Source organism: Armigeres subalbatus, chromosome 3 (genome assembly GCF_024139115.2).
Source record: "Armigeres subalbatus isolate Guangzhou_Male chromosome 3, GZ_Asu_2, whole genome shotgun sequence".
Lineage (NCBI taxonomy): Eukaryota > Metazoa > Arthropoda > Insecta > Diptera > Culicidae > Armigeres > Armigeres subalbatus.
In genome coordinates, this window is record NC_085141.1 from 2,051,729 (window position 1) to 2,069,624 (window position 17,896).

Genomic DNA, 17,896 nt, shown 5'->3' on the forward strand with positions numbered 1-17,896 from the left:
GATGTAGGCTTTGTTAACAGATTCCGGATGGTATTCCCAATCTCTTTTGGGATAACAACGGAATCCTTTTGAGATTATGACGGGAATTCTAAAGGCATTCCGGCTGGAATATTTTATAGATTTTGAAGCGAATCCTCTAGGGATTCGGACGGGAGTTCTTTAGGTATTTCGACGAAAATCCTCTAGGGATTCCGATAGTAATCCTTTTAGAATTACGACGGGAATTCTTTTGGGATTCAGACAACAATCCTTTAGGAATACCGACAAGAATACATACTTTAGTTATTCTAAAGGAAATCCTTTAGGGACTCCGACGGGAATCCTTTAGGGTTTCCGACAAGAATGCTTCGAAGATTCAGATGAGAATCCTTTAGTGATATCAACGAGAGTCTTCCAGAGATTTCGGCGGAAATTATTTAGAAATTTTGACAGAATTCCTATAGGGATTGCGGCATGAATCCTTCAGGGATTCAGACGGGAATCCTTTTGAGATTTCAACATGGAAAGGAATTCTTCAGGCTTTCCCTAGGAATTCATAAGATATTTCGATTCCGAAGTAAAAGCTTAAGGGATTTCAAACATGATTCTTTTGGGAATGGAAGAACAATCATTTGGGATTCCGATAGGAATCCTTTGGACACTCTAAAATAAACCATTACGTGATTCTCTAGGGATTCCAAATCCGCAGTTTAAAATTAGGTATCCCAAAAGACTTCAAAAGAATTTTGTTAGAAATACCAAAAGGTGTCCGTTTGGAATCCCAGATGGATTCTGTTCGGTTCTATAGACAAACAGCTGATCCTAATTATTTAATTAATCAGCATCGACAATGTGAGCTGCGACAAAAAGTTCGTTGCCCTTATTGCGATATCGGTAATGATGCTTTGTTGGAGTCATCCAACACCAGATTAGAGAATCCACCAGCAGGTGTCCCTTTCGGCTAAAATAGGAGCAAATATTGTAATAGTAATAGAATAGAACAAAGAAATGAGATTAGCTAAACATTGTATAAATATGTTGTTATATACTTGAAGTTATCAGAAGTCAAATTAAACCTCAACTATGTAGTCAACTAAATGATGATAATAATATGAATAAAGTACTGAAACCTTATTTCATTCACCTAAACTACAGTGACTATAATAACAGTGCCGTCAAGTGTCAGAATTGGAACAGAATCATCTGTCAGTTCCATACAAATGCGCGTTCCAAACGAGCAGAAGACCTGTCAAACGTAAAACATGGCGGTACTCTTCTTATAGGACTCTAACCTAAACAACTTCGTTTTATTATTGATATAAATCACGAATAAAAATACATACTGATATTATGAAATTTCATTAAACCAACTTATGAAGTTTCATTGAACCAACTTATGAAATTTCATAAGGTTGCCTTATGAAACTTGAAAGGTAAACATAAGATAAACATATATGTTAATTATGAACCTAGTTCATCCAAGGTTCATGCTGGTTCATAAGGCTGCCTTATGATTTTCAAACTGATTCCTTGTGGCTAATTTTCATAAGGCAAACTAATAAACTTCGGAAGGTATTTTACGTGAGTGTAGGGGACACGAAAGTCCCGCTACGACTGGCAGGAGTGTCGGGGGGTTGATGCTTCTGCGGCACTTCAGACATTGGAGACATGTAAGGTAAGTGGTGCCACCCCGTTGCAGGATGGGGAGACCACCACACTGACTGAGGACTATCTGGGCTTCGAAATATCAATAGGTGGGTGCTGCCTGCAAAGTACCTGACGGTGACCTATTGACAGTATCAAAGCCCGGGTAGGTGAGTGTTAGGTACGCGTGACGTGCCGGGTGTTCCACGCCCAAACGATGCACAGGAGGTGCACAGAGTGGATAAAAATGGGAGATGGGGGTATTACAACCCCCACTGAGTGAGTGACTGAATGTCAAGAGAGTGGTGCAAGCTATTGGAACTGAATGTATGAGCGAGCACACAAGTCAGACTCGCATGGTACCTATGATCAGAGTGGCTGCTTAGGCAGTAGTGTGATCCGGCTGCCAGGGAAGGAATGAGTGAAATCTCGCTAGGCCTGGCAGGAGTGTCGGGGGGCAGATACCTCTGCCAGGAACTTATTAGTTCCTGCCTATTGGTCCTCTTGCAATCATTCAAGCGGCATAGGCAGGTGAGTGTTGGGGCACATGTGGTGCCAGTGTGTCTTGTGCAAATGTGTTGCATGTGGAGTGTCGGAGAGTTGAGGCGCAGACCTGCACTTGTGTACGTCATGGAGGGGGCGCAATGCCCAATAGTCACCCCCCGAAGTATTGCTTAATGGGAATGACTGGAGAGGAAGGAGTTGGTTTTAGTGGGTCGGGAGTGGTGATCCCATCCCCACACTACCTGGGTTCGCCTCCGCAGCTGTCTGGTTGCAGATTTCTAGTACCTTCGTTAAAAAAAAACAAAAAAAACTCTCCCCCCTAAAACCTTTGACATCATTTTTGAATGACCCCTATAAAGTGCGTTATACGAGACGAGCTGAAACATTTCAATCTGTCATAATGATGACAGCAGATGCGTCATCATTGAGTGATGACATCGATGACACCAAAGCACAAAAGAAAACTGCGTGAGAGAAAAATCAATAATAAAAGATTTTCACCATTGAATCGACAAAAGGTTTGCTAGTAAAAATCGTATTTTTTCGGGAATAATCCTGGTAAAAATCTCGTAAGTTCTCGTGGAAAAGTGCGAACAACAGTGCAACAACCATGGCCGATAACGAGCAGAAAGCTCTGCAATTGGTTGCCGAAGCGGAGAAGAAACTAAATTCGTCGAAGGGTTTCTTCGGTTCACTTTTTGGGTGAGTTTCATGGGTCTCGGTAGAGCAAAAGTGAAAATTTGTGTGCCCTTCCCCAAAAAAAAATTGGAAATTCAGAACCAGCAGAAAGTGCATTGAGGTTTGAATGTTTTTCAATAAGTAGAGGTGGCAACGCAATTAGGAAGTACTTGTATTTTTGAATGAGTCATTGTGGTGGTCATATTGGTTCCTGTCTGCGATGTAAGATTTTTCTGAGGAAGAAAAGCAAAGGAAAGGGACAATGCGTCGCTATCCATAATCAGTCTGATAGTTTCGGTACATATACCATGTCTATGTTCATATAGCTGTATAGTATCCGCTGTATCTGCTTGTAAGGAAATGGAAAGCCATCCTCATTCCCACCTCACCAGACGTCCAGATCGGAATTGTCTAATGCAGGGGTTTTCAACGATTGGATTATACGAATCACTTTTTTATGGATCGATCTTGAGCCAGCTGAAATCTGTCGCTTCTTGGTTTACCAACGATTTATATCAAATAATAACATCAATGTGTTACGATCATATTTATCTTTAAGGTTGTCTTGTGTTGTTCAGTAAAAACAATTTTTTTTTTCGGGAAGACATTTCATAATTAATTCATATTCTTGTGCTTAACAAAAGTAATAGGCAAAAGCAACGACAACCTTCTATATATTTTTAAACATCCTCGTAACCATTACAAAACAACTTTCGTAGTTATTGATAAAATGAGAGAAAATGGTAGTGTTGGAAATATACTCAAAATATAAAAAGCTGTGCCTAATACCGTTCAAGCTTTTGAAAACGAATGGATTGGTCGTTTTTGATTAATTAATTTTAGGACTAAATACAAATTTCAATAAAAAAATGAGGAATATAACAATTACAACTGTTACCAACCATTATAACTATTGTTTGGTGTTGGTCAAGGTTGAATTTTGTGCAATTGCGTATGTAATAAATAGTTTCTGTATACTTCAGGCCTGGTTGTGAATAGTTGAGAATCGCTGGAGTTAGATTCAAACAGTCCAGAGAGGAAATCGGCAATTTAAAATTTATTGATTACCCCTCATATGTGTGTTGACCTTTCCTGATTACTAACTGACCTTTATTTGTTATTGTTTTATTCGCTTTAAATATGAACCCATCCGATGAGGGTTTTCAATCGTTTACTATTAATGATTTAAATTGTTTTGTTCTCCGCCTTTTTTCAATCTAGGGGTGGCTCAAACAAGGTAGAGGAAGCCGTGGAATGTTACCAACGGGCAGCAAATATGTTCAAGATGGCTAAGAAATGGGCCCAAGCCGGATCCGCGTTTTGCGAGGCGGCTAATCTCCACTCCAAGGCTGGAAGTCGTCACGATGCGGCCACAAACTTTGTCGATGCGTCCAACTGTTACAAGAAGGTGAGTGATCAGTGTTCTCAGCATCATATTTTGAAATTTGTGTTATTTTTGTGCGGGTTGAGTATTATACTGCTCCTATTCGCATAAGAGTCCCATATCAGTTTTCGACAATTTGAATAATTTTTCAAACTCAATTACATGGAGAAAACATGTTTTATTCAATTGATAAACACTGCAATACTTCTGAAAATTTGACATATTTTTTTGACTTTATTTGAGAGGTTTTCAGCCCTAGGCTGGCTCACCTTTAACATAATATTATTTATCGAATATTAAAATCTTGAATGTAACTGTTATGCGAAAAAAAAACATTAGGATGGGACAACACAAGTGGTTTTTGCTTTTCAAATTTCTAGAACGAAGTCTGTTATTTCATCAGTTTTTTTAAGGAGGCAATCTCGACTCATGTGAGAATCGGGACAGTAAGGCTACGTAGGCCTTCCTTGGCTGTGCGGTAAGATGCGCGGCTACAAAGCAAGGCCATGTTGAAAGTGGCCCGGTCTAGGCATTTTTTCGACTTCCCTGGGCATTAAAGTATTATCATTTTAGCCTCATGATATATGAAAGCAAAAATTGTACCTACCTTGGCTTAGATAGTAGATACCTCGCAGTTAACAAATCTCGGGTACTTATTCAAAAGGGCGTATATGATTTCGTAAACAAAGATTCAAACGTCTATTTGTCCAATCGGTTGTATGACAAACTGCGGAATGCCATTCCGCGGAATTCCATTTCGCGGAGTCCGATTCCGCGGAATGCGACATATCTTAGCTTAGCTTAGCTTAGACTGACTGTACATATCAATGGTTGCTACTCCGTTATTGATCAGAACTAGTGCAAATTGCACTTCGATCCAAATGAATAGTGGTTGGGATTTGCCAACTATTCTCGAAGTGCACGTTTCAGCAGCTCGAAAACATTGATCAATAACGGCGCCGGCCAAGTCCTTACAGTCAGTTGGGAAAGGAAGGGAATGTTAGTGTGTGGTTATTGTTGCTACTAGAGACCGAGAATACATCTGCATCTCCACAATTACCACGGAAAGGAAGTTGTGTTAGTTGGGTGGGGTAATCAGTAACATAGATCGGGATTCACCATGGAAAGTGATGTGACCTATGCAACTTCTATACAACAGTATTAGCATTTCCTTACCTTGTTCAATTGTTCATCCTTCGCGAGGATAAACAATCAATCACTCAAAGTAAGCGATTGTTTATTTGAATTTTCGATTAGGCGCCCGCGTCTTTAACGTAAGGAAAGTAGAAAAGAAGCGAAATTGAATTTGAAAATAAGCAGATATTGACGGCTGTTCAACCACATTGATAGTAATCGGAAAACTAATGTCAATCAGCAACCCTTATTTTATTTCTTTTGTTAGTTAAAAATTATCACAAAAAAGTTTAGTATTACAGTACATGCAGATAAAGAATGCTTTGTAAAAAAGATAGCATAGCATAACTGATCGCACACCATCCTGGGTTGGATGTTGATAGAGACGTTTAATGCGTTGAATTTGGCTGGCCGGGGGAATTTACCTGAATTTGCTTCAGCTGAGGATACACATTTGTCGGACCACGGACCTCGAACTTACAGACCTCTGATAGGACAAAACATAGTGCCACCTCCAGGATCTCTTAAACTAAGAAACAAGACAATAAACTTATTCACTATGTCAAAAGATAAGGCTCAATTTTCACGTTATGACCCTGAAAAATTAACCCTAACGGTTCAAATATCTCCTGATTAAAAATAGCCGTTTTTAAACCCTTATTTTAGAACTGAGTTTGATCGCATGGGTTTGAAATTGGGAGCTAATTAAAATTATAGGATGAACGAGTGCATTTTTTTTAATATAAGTTAATAATAATGAAAGAGCTATTGTGGTAACCCAGCTATATGTTTATGCATGGCAGGATTTGCTTCCTGTAATGTTACACCAGACACACTTAAGGTGTAACATTACAGGCGTATGGATTTTTTTTATTTTTATTTTATGAACGTAACAAAAAAAAATAAGACTTACCCCATTTAGATGGTCTTACAAGTGTTATTCCTTATCCTCAAGAGAGGCAAAGCCAACAATGGCTGAGAACTTCGTTCTCGAAAATTAACGCAATTCTTCTAGTCACCCGAAAACTCGCAGTCCTCTCCACACGGAGTATCCTTCTGCCATCGGGGGTCGGGGGTCCGTGTCCAGCAACAGCTTAGAAACTTACTTGAATAGCTTCTCCGTCCTGGGTATAGTATATTTGAAATTCTTGAACATAAATTGTTTTCACTCACATTTATTTTGTAAACTTTATAAATAAAAAGCTTTTAAAATTTCAGCCAAAAAATATGACAGCAGCACGCACAAAAAAGATTGCCGTCCGATGCCTCTGACTACTACCTCCGCGGAATGCGACATATCCCGGAAAATCATTTCGCGGAATGTACATTGCGCGGAAACTGACCATTTCGCGGAATTCCATATCGCGGAATGACCCATTTCGCCGAAAATTTAATTGGGACATATTTTTTTAGCTGAGTTACAAATGCCACCTCGTTTGTACTTTGTATGTAAGGCTGTCGAGATTTTTCACAGTGTTTTATTTGCCGTCAGACTATGAGCCACATATAATACTTGATATACCGAATGTTTAAATTAGACGTCATATGCATTATATCCAGTGAAACCTTGAAAATGAGATTTAAGAACATTTACATCAAGTTACTCTATCAAGTGATATAGCTCGTAGTCTGGGCGGCACATTATAGAATATAAGTGATAAAGCGAACCTGACCATAAGGTTTGCCTTTTTACTATCTTAGCATGTATGCATTTTACCGACATACGACAAAACACTGAATTCACCCTTCTTTAATGAGGAAATCTATTTTCATTTATTTAGTCTACATCAAAACAGATAACACTGAATCAACAATACGCCACAATACACGGTTCGAGGCCGCATCTCTCCATCCTCGAATACGCCCCACGCTCGCCAAGTCATTCTGCACCTGGTCTGCCCATCTCGCTCGCTGCGCTCCACGCCGTCTCGTACCTGCCGGATCGGAAGCGAATGCCCATCGTACCCTTCCGGCTTTAGCTACCTTCTGGATACTGGATTTGCCGTAGAGCTGGGCGAGCTCATGGTTCATTCTTCGCCGCCACACACCGTCTTCTTGCACACTGCCTATGCACCCGTCTCTCGAATACTCCGAGTGCTTGCAAGTTCTCCTCGAGCATTGTCCATGTTTCATGTCCGTAGAGAACAACCGGTCTTATTAGCGTCTTGTACATGACACATTTGGTGCGGTGGCGAATCTTTTTTGACCGCAGTTTCTTCTGGAGCCCGTAGTAGGCCCGACTTCCACAGATGATGCGCCTTCGTATTTCACGACTAACGTTGTTGTCAGCCGTTAGCAAGGATCCGAGGTAGACGAATTCCTCGACCACCTCGAAGGTAACCCCGTCTATCGTAACACTGCTTCCCAGGCGGGCCCTGTCGCGCTCGGTTCCGCTCACAAGCATGTACTTTGTCTTTGACGCATTCACCACCAGTCCAACTTTTGTTGCTTCACGTTTCAGGCGGGTGTACAGTTCTGCCACCTTTGCAAATGTTCGGCCGACAATGTCCATGCCATCCGCGAAGCAAATAAATTGCCTGGATCTGTTGAAAATCGTACCCCGGCTGTTACACCCGGCTCTCCGCATGACACCTTCTAACGCAATGTTGAACAACAGGCACGAAAGTCCATCACCTTGTCTTAGTCCCCGACGCGATTCGGACTTACTGGAGTGTTCGCCCGAAATGTTCATACAGTTTTGCACACCATCCACCGTTGCTTTGATCAGTCTGGTAAGCTTCCCAGGGAAGCTGTTCTCGTCTATAATTTTCCATAGCTCTACGCGGTCTATACTGTCGTATGCCGCCTTGAAATCAACGAACAGATGGTGCGTTGGGACCTGGTATTCACGGCATTTTTGAAAGACTTGCCGTACAGTAAAGGTCTGGTCCGTTGTCGAGCAGCCGTCAACGAAGCCGGCTTGATAACTTCCCACGAACTCATTCACTAATGGTGACAGACGACGGAAGATGATCTGGGATATTACTTTGTAGGCGGCATTAAGGATGGTGATCGCTCGAAAGTTCTCACACTCCAGCTTGTCGCCTTTCTTGTAGATGGGGCATATAACTCCTTCCTTCCACTCCTCCGGTAGCTGTTCGGTTTCCCAGATTCTGACTATCAGTTTGTGCAGGCAAGTGGCCAGCTTTTCCGGGGCCATCTTGATAAGCTCAGTTCCGAAACCATCCTTACCAGCTGCTTTATTGATATTTAGCTGTTGAATGGCATCCTTAACTTCCCTCAATGTGGGGGCTGGTTGGCTTCCATCGTCCGCTGAACTAACGTAGTCATCTGCTCCGCTGCCTTGACTTTCACTGCCTGTACTCTCAGCGCCATTCAAATGTTCCTCGTAGTGCTGCTTCCACCTTTCGATCACCACACGTTCGTCCGTCAAGATGCTCCCATCCTTATCCCGGCACATTTCGGCTCGCGGCACGAAGCCTTTGCGGGATGCGTTGAGCTTCTGATAGAACTTGTGTGTTTCTTGAGAACGGCACAGCTGTTCCATCTCCTCGCACTCCGCTTCTTCCAGGCGGCGTTTCTTCTCCTAAAAAAGGTGGGTCTGCTGTCTCCGCTTCCGTCTATAACGTTCCACGTTCTGCCGGGTACCTTGCTGCAGCGCGACCGCCCGCGCTGCGTCCTTCTCCTCCAGAATCTGTCTGCACTCTTCGTCGAACCAATCGTTCCGTCGACTTTGACCCATATACCCGACGTTGTTCTCCGCTGCGTCGTTAATGGCTGCTTTGACTGTATTCCGGCAGTCCTCAAGAGGGCCCCATCGAGGTCACCCTCTTCTGGCAACGCTGCCTCGAGGTGCTGCGCGTATGCAGTGGCGACATCAGGTTGCTTCAGTCGCCGCGGCGGTCGTCGGTACCGAATATTATTGATGACGGATAGTTTTGGGCGCAGTTTAACCATCACCAGATAGTGGTCAGAGTCGATGTTAGCGCCACGATATGTCCTGACGTCGATAATGTCGGAGAAGTGCCGTCCATCAATCAGAACGTGGTCGATTTGTGATTCTGTCTGCAGTGGTGATCTCCAGGTGTACCGATACGGGAGGCTGTGTTGGAAGTAGGTGCTGCGAATGGCCATATTCTTGGAGGCGGCGAAATCAATTAGTCGTAGGCCGTTTTCGTTCGTCAGCCGGTGAGCGCTGAACTTTCCAATAGTCGGTCTAAACTCCTCCTCTTGGCCAACCTGAGCGTTCAAATCTCCTATGATGATTTTGACGTCGTGGCTTGGGCAGCTGTCGTACTCACGTTCCAGCTGCGCGTAGAATGCGTCCTTATCATCATCAGTGCTTCCGGAGTGTGGGCTATGGACGTTGATTATGCTGAAGTTGAAGAACCGGCCTTTGATCCTCAACCTGCACATTCTTTCATTGGTCGGCCACCACCCGATCACGCGCCTTTGCATATCGCCCATCACTATGAAAGCTGTTCCCAGCTCGTGTGTGTTGCCGCAGCTCTGATAGATGGTATGATTACTTGAGCACATCGGCGAGTATGCGTGTGCTCCCGATGAAGTTGAGAGACTTGCAGTTCAACGAACCGAGTTTCCAATCGCTAGTCCCTTTTCGTCGCAGTGGTCTTCGCCGATGGTTCCGGTCCGTACTCTCTTGTTGATTGTTCGTTGCGTGAGTTTTTTTTTGGCTGGCTTGCAGGGTCTGACACCAAACCCCCTAAATTTCCGGAGGACCATTACTCCTTATTCCCGGTGGACCATGGTGCACAGTTTCACTTAGAGTCCCTCGCTGGCACTCGGACGATGATCAGCCGTCCCTAACATTCAGAACACACGCTGTTGTGAACCGATCCTGACATGGAGAACAGACGCTCAATAAGATTTGCACCTCCGGAGAGGAGCAAACCCCCCTTCCCTGTCAGCATACGACCATAGTTCCCACCGGAGTTGGTTACCCGATCTTCCCTAAGGTTGCTCGTATCCCGGCCAGCACTACGGGGAGGTAGGTATAGGAGTTGCTGGGTAAGAGGCTAAGGACCGCAAGATGGGGTCTATTTTATTCCCTAAGGTACGCAAAGTACCTGGCTTACCCAGCATTTGCCGTGCCGTGTTTTCATATTGCTTTTAAATTACAGCGGGCTATGTAAATTGATGATTCTTGATGATTCGAAAAAATTCTCATTCGACCCAAAAAGGGTTGATTTCTTGATTTCTTCTTATAGAACTTGCAACTGAAACTGAAAGTCACTATTTGGTCACTTTTTCTGCAACTGAAAGTCACTATTTGGTAACTTTTTTCGCCAGCTTTGGTCACTAAAGTCACTATTTTGAGCGGCATCGGTCGCTACCAGCCCTGAGCTTCAAATAACTAAGTTGTCATCGGGATATATTTTGAAAAATTCTTAAGAATTTATCGGATCAGATGTCGAGAGACAGTTTATTTCGCTTCTTACGAAAACATTATGAAAAATAATCTTTCTATGGGGGATCCCTTACACACTTACTTTTTATTTTTGCAGCTCTTGCTGGGGCTCGGCTGTGCAAATCTAGATAAAAGTTTAACAAATTGCAAAGATTCCGGTAAAAAAATTAAGTGTGTACGTAGAAGATGCCATCCAAAAGTCAATTGCAGTATCAAGCAGAGATTCAAATTCCTCCATTTTGATTAAAAAAATAAATATTTTAATGAGCATAAGAGCAAGCCCACGCTAAATAATGGTTTTCCGAAACAACAGGAAATGTATCAAAAATAAAAAGTTGAATCTTAATATTCAACAGTTCAATTGATAAAGTGTAGAGTTCAATAGTTTTTAAAACAGATTTCAAAAACAGCAGAGTCTGCTATTGGCTTTGTGAATATATTTAGATTCTCAATTCGCTGTGCCCATCTTGCTTGCATTACTATATGCACCCAATCATAAACTGTGACACCTTCAAAAATCTAATAAGTACACCGAGATTCACAGCGAATCTCAAGTCACGAAGAAGTTCCGAACAGCTTTCGGGTCAAAAAGTACTAAGTGATATTTTTTTCTAAATCCGTCATTTCATATCCATCCTTCGATGAAGTTTCAAAATTTTTAATATTTTTTCTCATTCCACGACGACGATCCTAACGACACATTGTCAAAAGTTTCAAAATAGTTAAAAATAGTGACTTTTTCCGAGAAAAAGTGACTTTAGTGACTTGAGCTCGAAAAAAGAGACTTTTTAGTGACCGACCCGAAAAAAGTGACCAAGTCACTAAAAAGTGACTCGCTACCAGGCCTGGAAGCTGCATAATGTTTGGATATTCCATCCAGAAAAATAGTGAATGTGTTGGTTCGTAGTTCAAACTTCTTATTTAGGCTCCCTATTTGAAAGTTTCAAAATTATTCTTGGGTTTCAACTTTATGAACTTTGTGTTTCGAAATAAATCTATGTCTTATGTCTTCATTAAATAAATTTCTATCATAAAAGAGAGAGAGAGTCATCAATTTTCACACACAAGCAAAGATTTTCCGAATAAGTTCGAATTCATATTAAACATTATTGCACATTATACTGTATGACTTGCCTCAAAGTAGAGCTATCCCAGTAATAAAAAGAATAAAATAAAACTCATCAGATTTCACTTGTCATAAGACGAATTATTCCATTCCATCACTTTGTAATTTTTGATCAGTGTCTCATACTTGAATCGACTTAAGAAACTAAAGACGTCTTTACTAGTGAGGCGTTCCCATAATAGTGAATCTCATAAGAAACCAATATGATTCACTATTATAGTAGCAGAAGTTTGCTAGTACCACTACTACTTGTCCATGTACCAGTTAATGGAGGAAGCGATTTTGAAAAGAAAAGAATATTTTATCATTATCACATATCATATCACAATAATTTTCCAGTGAAGTAGAGAAGAGCAGCTTTCTGCCAATATATTTACATCACAGGAAATATATTCCTATCAATTGTTATGAATTAAACAATTTTGACCTGTAACATACACCTACATATTCACATCTGAGTTTTCAGAACATTGTAAATTAATGTTCAAGTCGGGTGGTTTAATACCCGGAACATAGGCAATTAACTTTTATTGAACTTCATATAAAAGTCAATGCAATTGAAATTAAAAATCACTATTTGGTCACTTTTTCTGCAGCTGAAAGTCACTATTTGGTCCGTTTTTTCGCCAGTGTTGGTCACTAAAGTCACTTTTTTGAGTGGCATTGTTCGCTACCGGCCCTGTAAATTCAAAAAGCCCGAAAGGAGTTATAACGGCGGTTTTCGGCATATCGGCCGCCTCCACCGGAATGTTGTAGTAGGCTCTCACAAGATCCAACGTAGTGAATATGCTTTTACCTTCAAAACGATTCAAAAGATCGTGTACATGCGGAACGGGATATCGGCCCGGGACTGTTACCTTATTAAGACGCCGATAATCTCCTACAAACCTCCAGGCACCATTCTTTTTTGGAACGCAATGTAATGCGCTGGCCCAACTGCTGCTTGACGGTCTACAAATTCCTACTTCGCACATAATCCGAAACTCATCCTTCGCCGCTTTCAATTTTTCCGGGTGCATTCGACGAGCTTTACACGCAACCGGTGGACCACGCGTGACGATGTGATGTGTGACGTCGTGCAAAACCTTCTGATGCGCAAACGATGGCGAAAGAATTTCTCGATAATCAGATAGAACTTCGTGAAAAGGATGGCTAGCATTGATAACCGTTATTCCGTGTAAGGTTGTAGTTTTCAAACATCCGGAACTGCGAAGGTTGGTGGTGCCATCAATCAGTTGATGGCGTTGCAAATCAACAAGTAAACCGAAATGCGCCAACAGATCTGCACCGATGATTGCGCAGCTAACGTCCGCCATCACAAATCGCCACGTAAATCGTCGTCGTAAACTAATGTACTGTTCCGTTTATCTGATTTAGATGCCGAAATGATGGACATATCTAAACCGGTGTCCACAAGAAATTTGCATCGAGAAATGGTATCCAGTATCACTAGACGACGACTTTCGAATCCATCACCCACCCGCGCCGAGGGGGTGAGAATCTAGTTTTTTGTACGGTCATATGAGCATGGTTCGCGGCAATGTTCTGCGTTTGCTCCATATTTACGATGATACCAACAAATCGAACCGTTTACTACCTTGGGTCTGAAAGCGGATTGACTGCGTCTCCTGTTCTGTCCATTTTTCAATCGGCGAATTTCAGTTGTGAGCACCTCTACTTCCTCCCTCAATGATGCATATTCGGTCGACGGTTTGGGTGTTGTTTCAACGCTGTTTACGACCATTTGCTCCCTTGTAGAAACGGAAACCGCCGAAACGCAGCTGTTGGAAGAGTTAATCATTTTGTCGGCCATTTCGGCAAGCTTTGCCAAACTTCCATCGCTGATTGTCAAAACTGTCCTGATGTTGGCGGGCATTCGTTGCAAGAAGAGCATTTTCATCAGGTTGTCGACATTCAGGCCAGTTGCGATTTCACTCATCCGGGCAAGGAGATGAGTCGGGCGGAAACTGAGAAGCTGCTCTAACCGAGCTTGCGGAGATAATGCAAAGCGGGCAATCAGTCAATCCCTAATTGCTTTGTATTTATTGTCTACCGGCGGGGTAGAAACAAGATCCGCTACATGATAGATAACGCTTTGATCAATTTTAGCGATAATATGCCAAAACTTGGTCTCATCTTTGGTGACATGCGCCAGGCTAAATTGGGCTTCAGCCTGGGCAAGCCACATATGTGAATCGGTTTTCCAAAACTCGGGCAACTTTACCGAAACCGATGATGTTGCTGCCGCGACGTCCGGATCAGTCATATTTGAGGTTACGTGTACCTCTCGAAATGCTTCCACACTTTTCTGGATACAGGTCGAAATTCATTGATTGTTTCGTGAATTCTTCGCGAACTACGGAAACTACGCGCGTCGGGGTCACCAATTGTGGGGGTTTGATCCGGTAAAACGATAAAAAACCGCGGGGAGTACTTGGAAATAAAATATCTTCATTATCGAACGTGTGCTGACTCTATTGTCTTATATAAAAACTGACTTGACATATGTACAGACACGGCAATACTCAACTTATAATAGGGTGGTTCAGAATGGTACCACTACACTTTATTAATTGAAAGCTTTTCTATGCCCGCCATTGCATGAGTATGTATCTTGTGTGGCAAGTACAATGGATACACTACGCCCAGGGTCTCGAGAATGGTTCCCACCCGAAAACACCCTAGACCGGACCGAGAATCGAACTCGCCATCTCCGGATTGGCAATCCTACGCCTTTGCTCGCAAGGCTACTGGAGACTCTGAAATTAGGAACCGTAATTACTCTCATATGCCTAATTTCGAGCACAACGCGAAAGTTAGAGAGGCTGTTTGGAGGGGAGGGTTCGGAATACACAGCTGTAGGCGATGAGGAGACAACGAAACGGAAAAGGGTTCTGAGCATAAACGTTGAAGTTATGAATCGTGATTCCTCACAAAGCTCCATCAGAAGTAGGTTCAATTTCGCTGCGGGCAGAGGAGATCATGTATAATATCTGGATACCCGCGCTAACTGAACATATCCGGATGTAAGGAAAACAACCAAAGCCTATTAAGGTAGTGTTAGCGGCTCTTGATCTCAAATGATTGTCCCTTCCATCGATTTTGATGTCAGATGTCAGACTAAAACCAATGTTCGCCTATTCTTTTTCTGCAATGCCTGTTCCAAACTATTAATAAGTCGTCCAAAAATAAAATGTTTTCCTACAGACCGATCCAAACGAAGCCGTTAGCTGTCTGTTGAAGGCCATCGACATCTACACGGACATGGGTCGCTTCACCATGGCTGCTAAGCACCACCAAAGCATTGCCGAGATGTACGAAAATGAAGCCAACGACTTGGTAAGTTTTTCCACAGTTGTGAACTATCGCTCCAAATGTTAATTCCTATTCATTCATTGAAGCAACGTGCCGTGCAGCACTACGAGCAGGCCGCAGATTACTTCAAGGGCGAAGAATCGACCAGCTCGGCCAACAAGTGTATGTTGAAGGTGGCGCAGTACGCGGCCCAACTGGAGGACTACGAAAAGGCTATCCAAATCTACGAACAGGTGGCGGGCTCCTGTCTGGATAGCTCCCTGCTAAAGTACAGCGCCAAGGAATACTTCTTCCGGGCCGCCCTCTGCCATCTGAGTGTCGATGCGATGAATGCTCAACATGCGCTCGACAAGTACGCACAACAGTATCCGGCATTCCAGGACTCGCGGGAATACAAACTGGTTAAGGTATGTTTTTTATTTGAAGTGCAGATAATTACCAAAATAAATTGCCGTAACTTTTCACACAGACCCTATGTGAACATCTCGAAGAGCAGAACGTGGACGGTTTCACCGAAGCGGTAAAGGATTACGATAGCATTTCTCGGTTGGATCAGTGGTACACCACAATTTTGCTAAGAATCAAAAAGCAAGCCAATGACAATCCTGATCTGCGATAAATTGGCGGTTTGCATTGAAACAGTAGAAGCGACGCGTTGTACCCCATCTTACTCTACCAAGCAAAAATATATTACTAAACTAACAAACTACTATCAGCAGATTTTTTTCGATTCGAATGGGATAATTAATAGGACTTAATCTAGTTGACGTGGAAGTCATCAAGAAGGAACGTTTATCTACTAATCGATGGATGTAACGCGCGCTCTAATGCAAAACAATGGCAGACGTGTTGCAGGATTGCAATTGTTTTTAGACTAAGTTTCCAATATTATATATTATCAACTATATTGAAAAAAAAACTCTAGCATTAAGTGGAAAGACTTTACGTGAATGAGAAATATAATTCACAAAGAGAAAAATGCAGAACTTTATCAGACCATACGGCACGAACGTGTTTATGTTTGTTTTGTGTTTGGCGCGGAACTATCATTCCGATTTGGTTGTTACGACCTAATGCAGCAGATCAGAAGCGAAGAAAATGTTAAAGTTGTCTTTTTGAAAGTTTTGTTTATTGCCTATGTTGTGTAAATTATCAGGAATACAAAGTTAGCGAAACACATTTTACTTGAATGTAAACTGAAAATATTTAGTGTGTAACGCGTTTAAACCATTTAAGCATCCAATAATGAGAAGAAAAATAAAACAGCGCAGAACAATAAATCTACACTTTTAGTTCTATCTCACACTAGTCAAAAATAATAGTGAAAGATGAATTTCAGATAAAATAAAACAATTATCACTGCTAATCGATAGCGACAGTCCGATGAAATTGCACTGTAAAAGTAAAACAAAAATTGTCTTTGAATATATATCATAAAGCTTCGAAAATAAAGCGTCGTTATTCACAACTACAAACAGAAATCAATTGCATCGCATTATCTACCGGAAACCAGGGCAGAACCGAAAGAAATTTACCCACTTGAGTACATAGATGCTAATAATTAGCAAAACATTGAAGTTATCCTCCGCGAATAAAAATTAAAAAAAAGCATTCCTTAGCCAATTAAGGTAATAGGTTGATGAACATAATCGAGGTTGAATCTTACAACGGGGATCTCTTTAGTGAAATTGAATATTGTCTGAACCATAACCGAATCAACTTTTCTTTGCATATACAAAAAAAATCTAAATTGAGCTAAACGAGAAACATTGCATATGACCTGCTCTGCACGATTTGAAAGTTGGATCGCTTCCGGTGTGACAAAGAAGAAAAAGTAAAAGTTGTGGATTTGCGAAGCAGGTGAATGATAAGCAAACTAGAAGAATCCCAATTACGTGTTTTCAAATTGCAATAAATAAAGCCAACCGACAGAAGGCACATACTACGGAAGAACATATGAAGTATCGTTATCAGGATTGAAAGAAAACTGATCCCTATTATGAGCACAATTCCATCACAGATAGTTCAAATTACTGTGGTCTTTAGAATTTTATTGAGTAATAGTTGAACAGCTCGGCAAAAAAAATCCAATAAACGTTGTTATACGAGAGAAAAAAATTATTCCTAACATTAGGATTCTTTTGTTCAGAAAATCGTTGTAACACGGGGTGTCTACTCTTTGGAAAAATCTGGAAAATATTCCCTCAGGGGATTTCATTCAACATGGAAAAACTTGGAATTCTCAGGGAAATTTCAGTGAAATCAGGGAATTATTTTGGAAATACATTTGAAACAAATTTTAATTTTGTTGTTGTTATCCAACTTAGATAAAACATTTCAATAATATCATTGTAAATGTGTAACGATTAATTTTACTACCCTATATTTGCTCACATATCCGTTCAAGATATACAACATGAGCTTTCGGCATACTTGTGCTGCCACCTATCGGATACTAGGGCAACGCTGACGGTGTAATTTCGCGAAAATGTATTCTGCCGCGATTCGCATAAGAGTCCCATGTCGATTTTGACTTTCTTTCAGAAATAAGCTTAAAATGAACTCATCTTTAAGAAAACTTACTTATTTATGCATTCAGTACACCTCCGGTGGTGCAAAAGGCTAACTTGAAAAATCTCCATCCTGAGCGTTGTCCAGCTATCGCTTTAACCTGTTGCCAGGTTAGATTTCGGTCGACTTCTTTTATTTCTTTATTGAGGCTTTGCCTCTGGTTTCCCTATGC

General features: G+C 41.6%; 1 protein-coding gene across 1 annotated transcript; it reads left to right on the plus strand.

Annotated features, from left to right (window-relative positions):
* Window positions 1–2,595: 2,595 nt before the first annotated feature.
* Window positions 2,596–17,106, plus strand: LOC134227347 (alpha-soluble NSF attachment protein). Its single transcript, XM_062708757.1, has 5 exons — window positions 2,596–2,829; window positions 4,027–4,213; window positions 15,046–15,177; window positions 15,240–15,560; window positions 15,623–17,106. Exons 1-5 carry the CDS (start codon window positions 2,738–2,740, stop codon window positions 15,770–15,772), a joined length of 882 nt encoding a protein of 293 aa, XP_062564741.1. The 5' UTR covers window positions 2,596–2,737; the 3' UTR covers window positions 15,773–17,106.
* The last annotated feature ends 790 nt before the right edge of the window (window positions 17,107–17,896 follow it).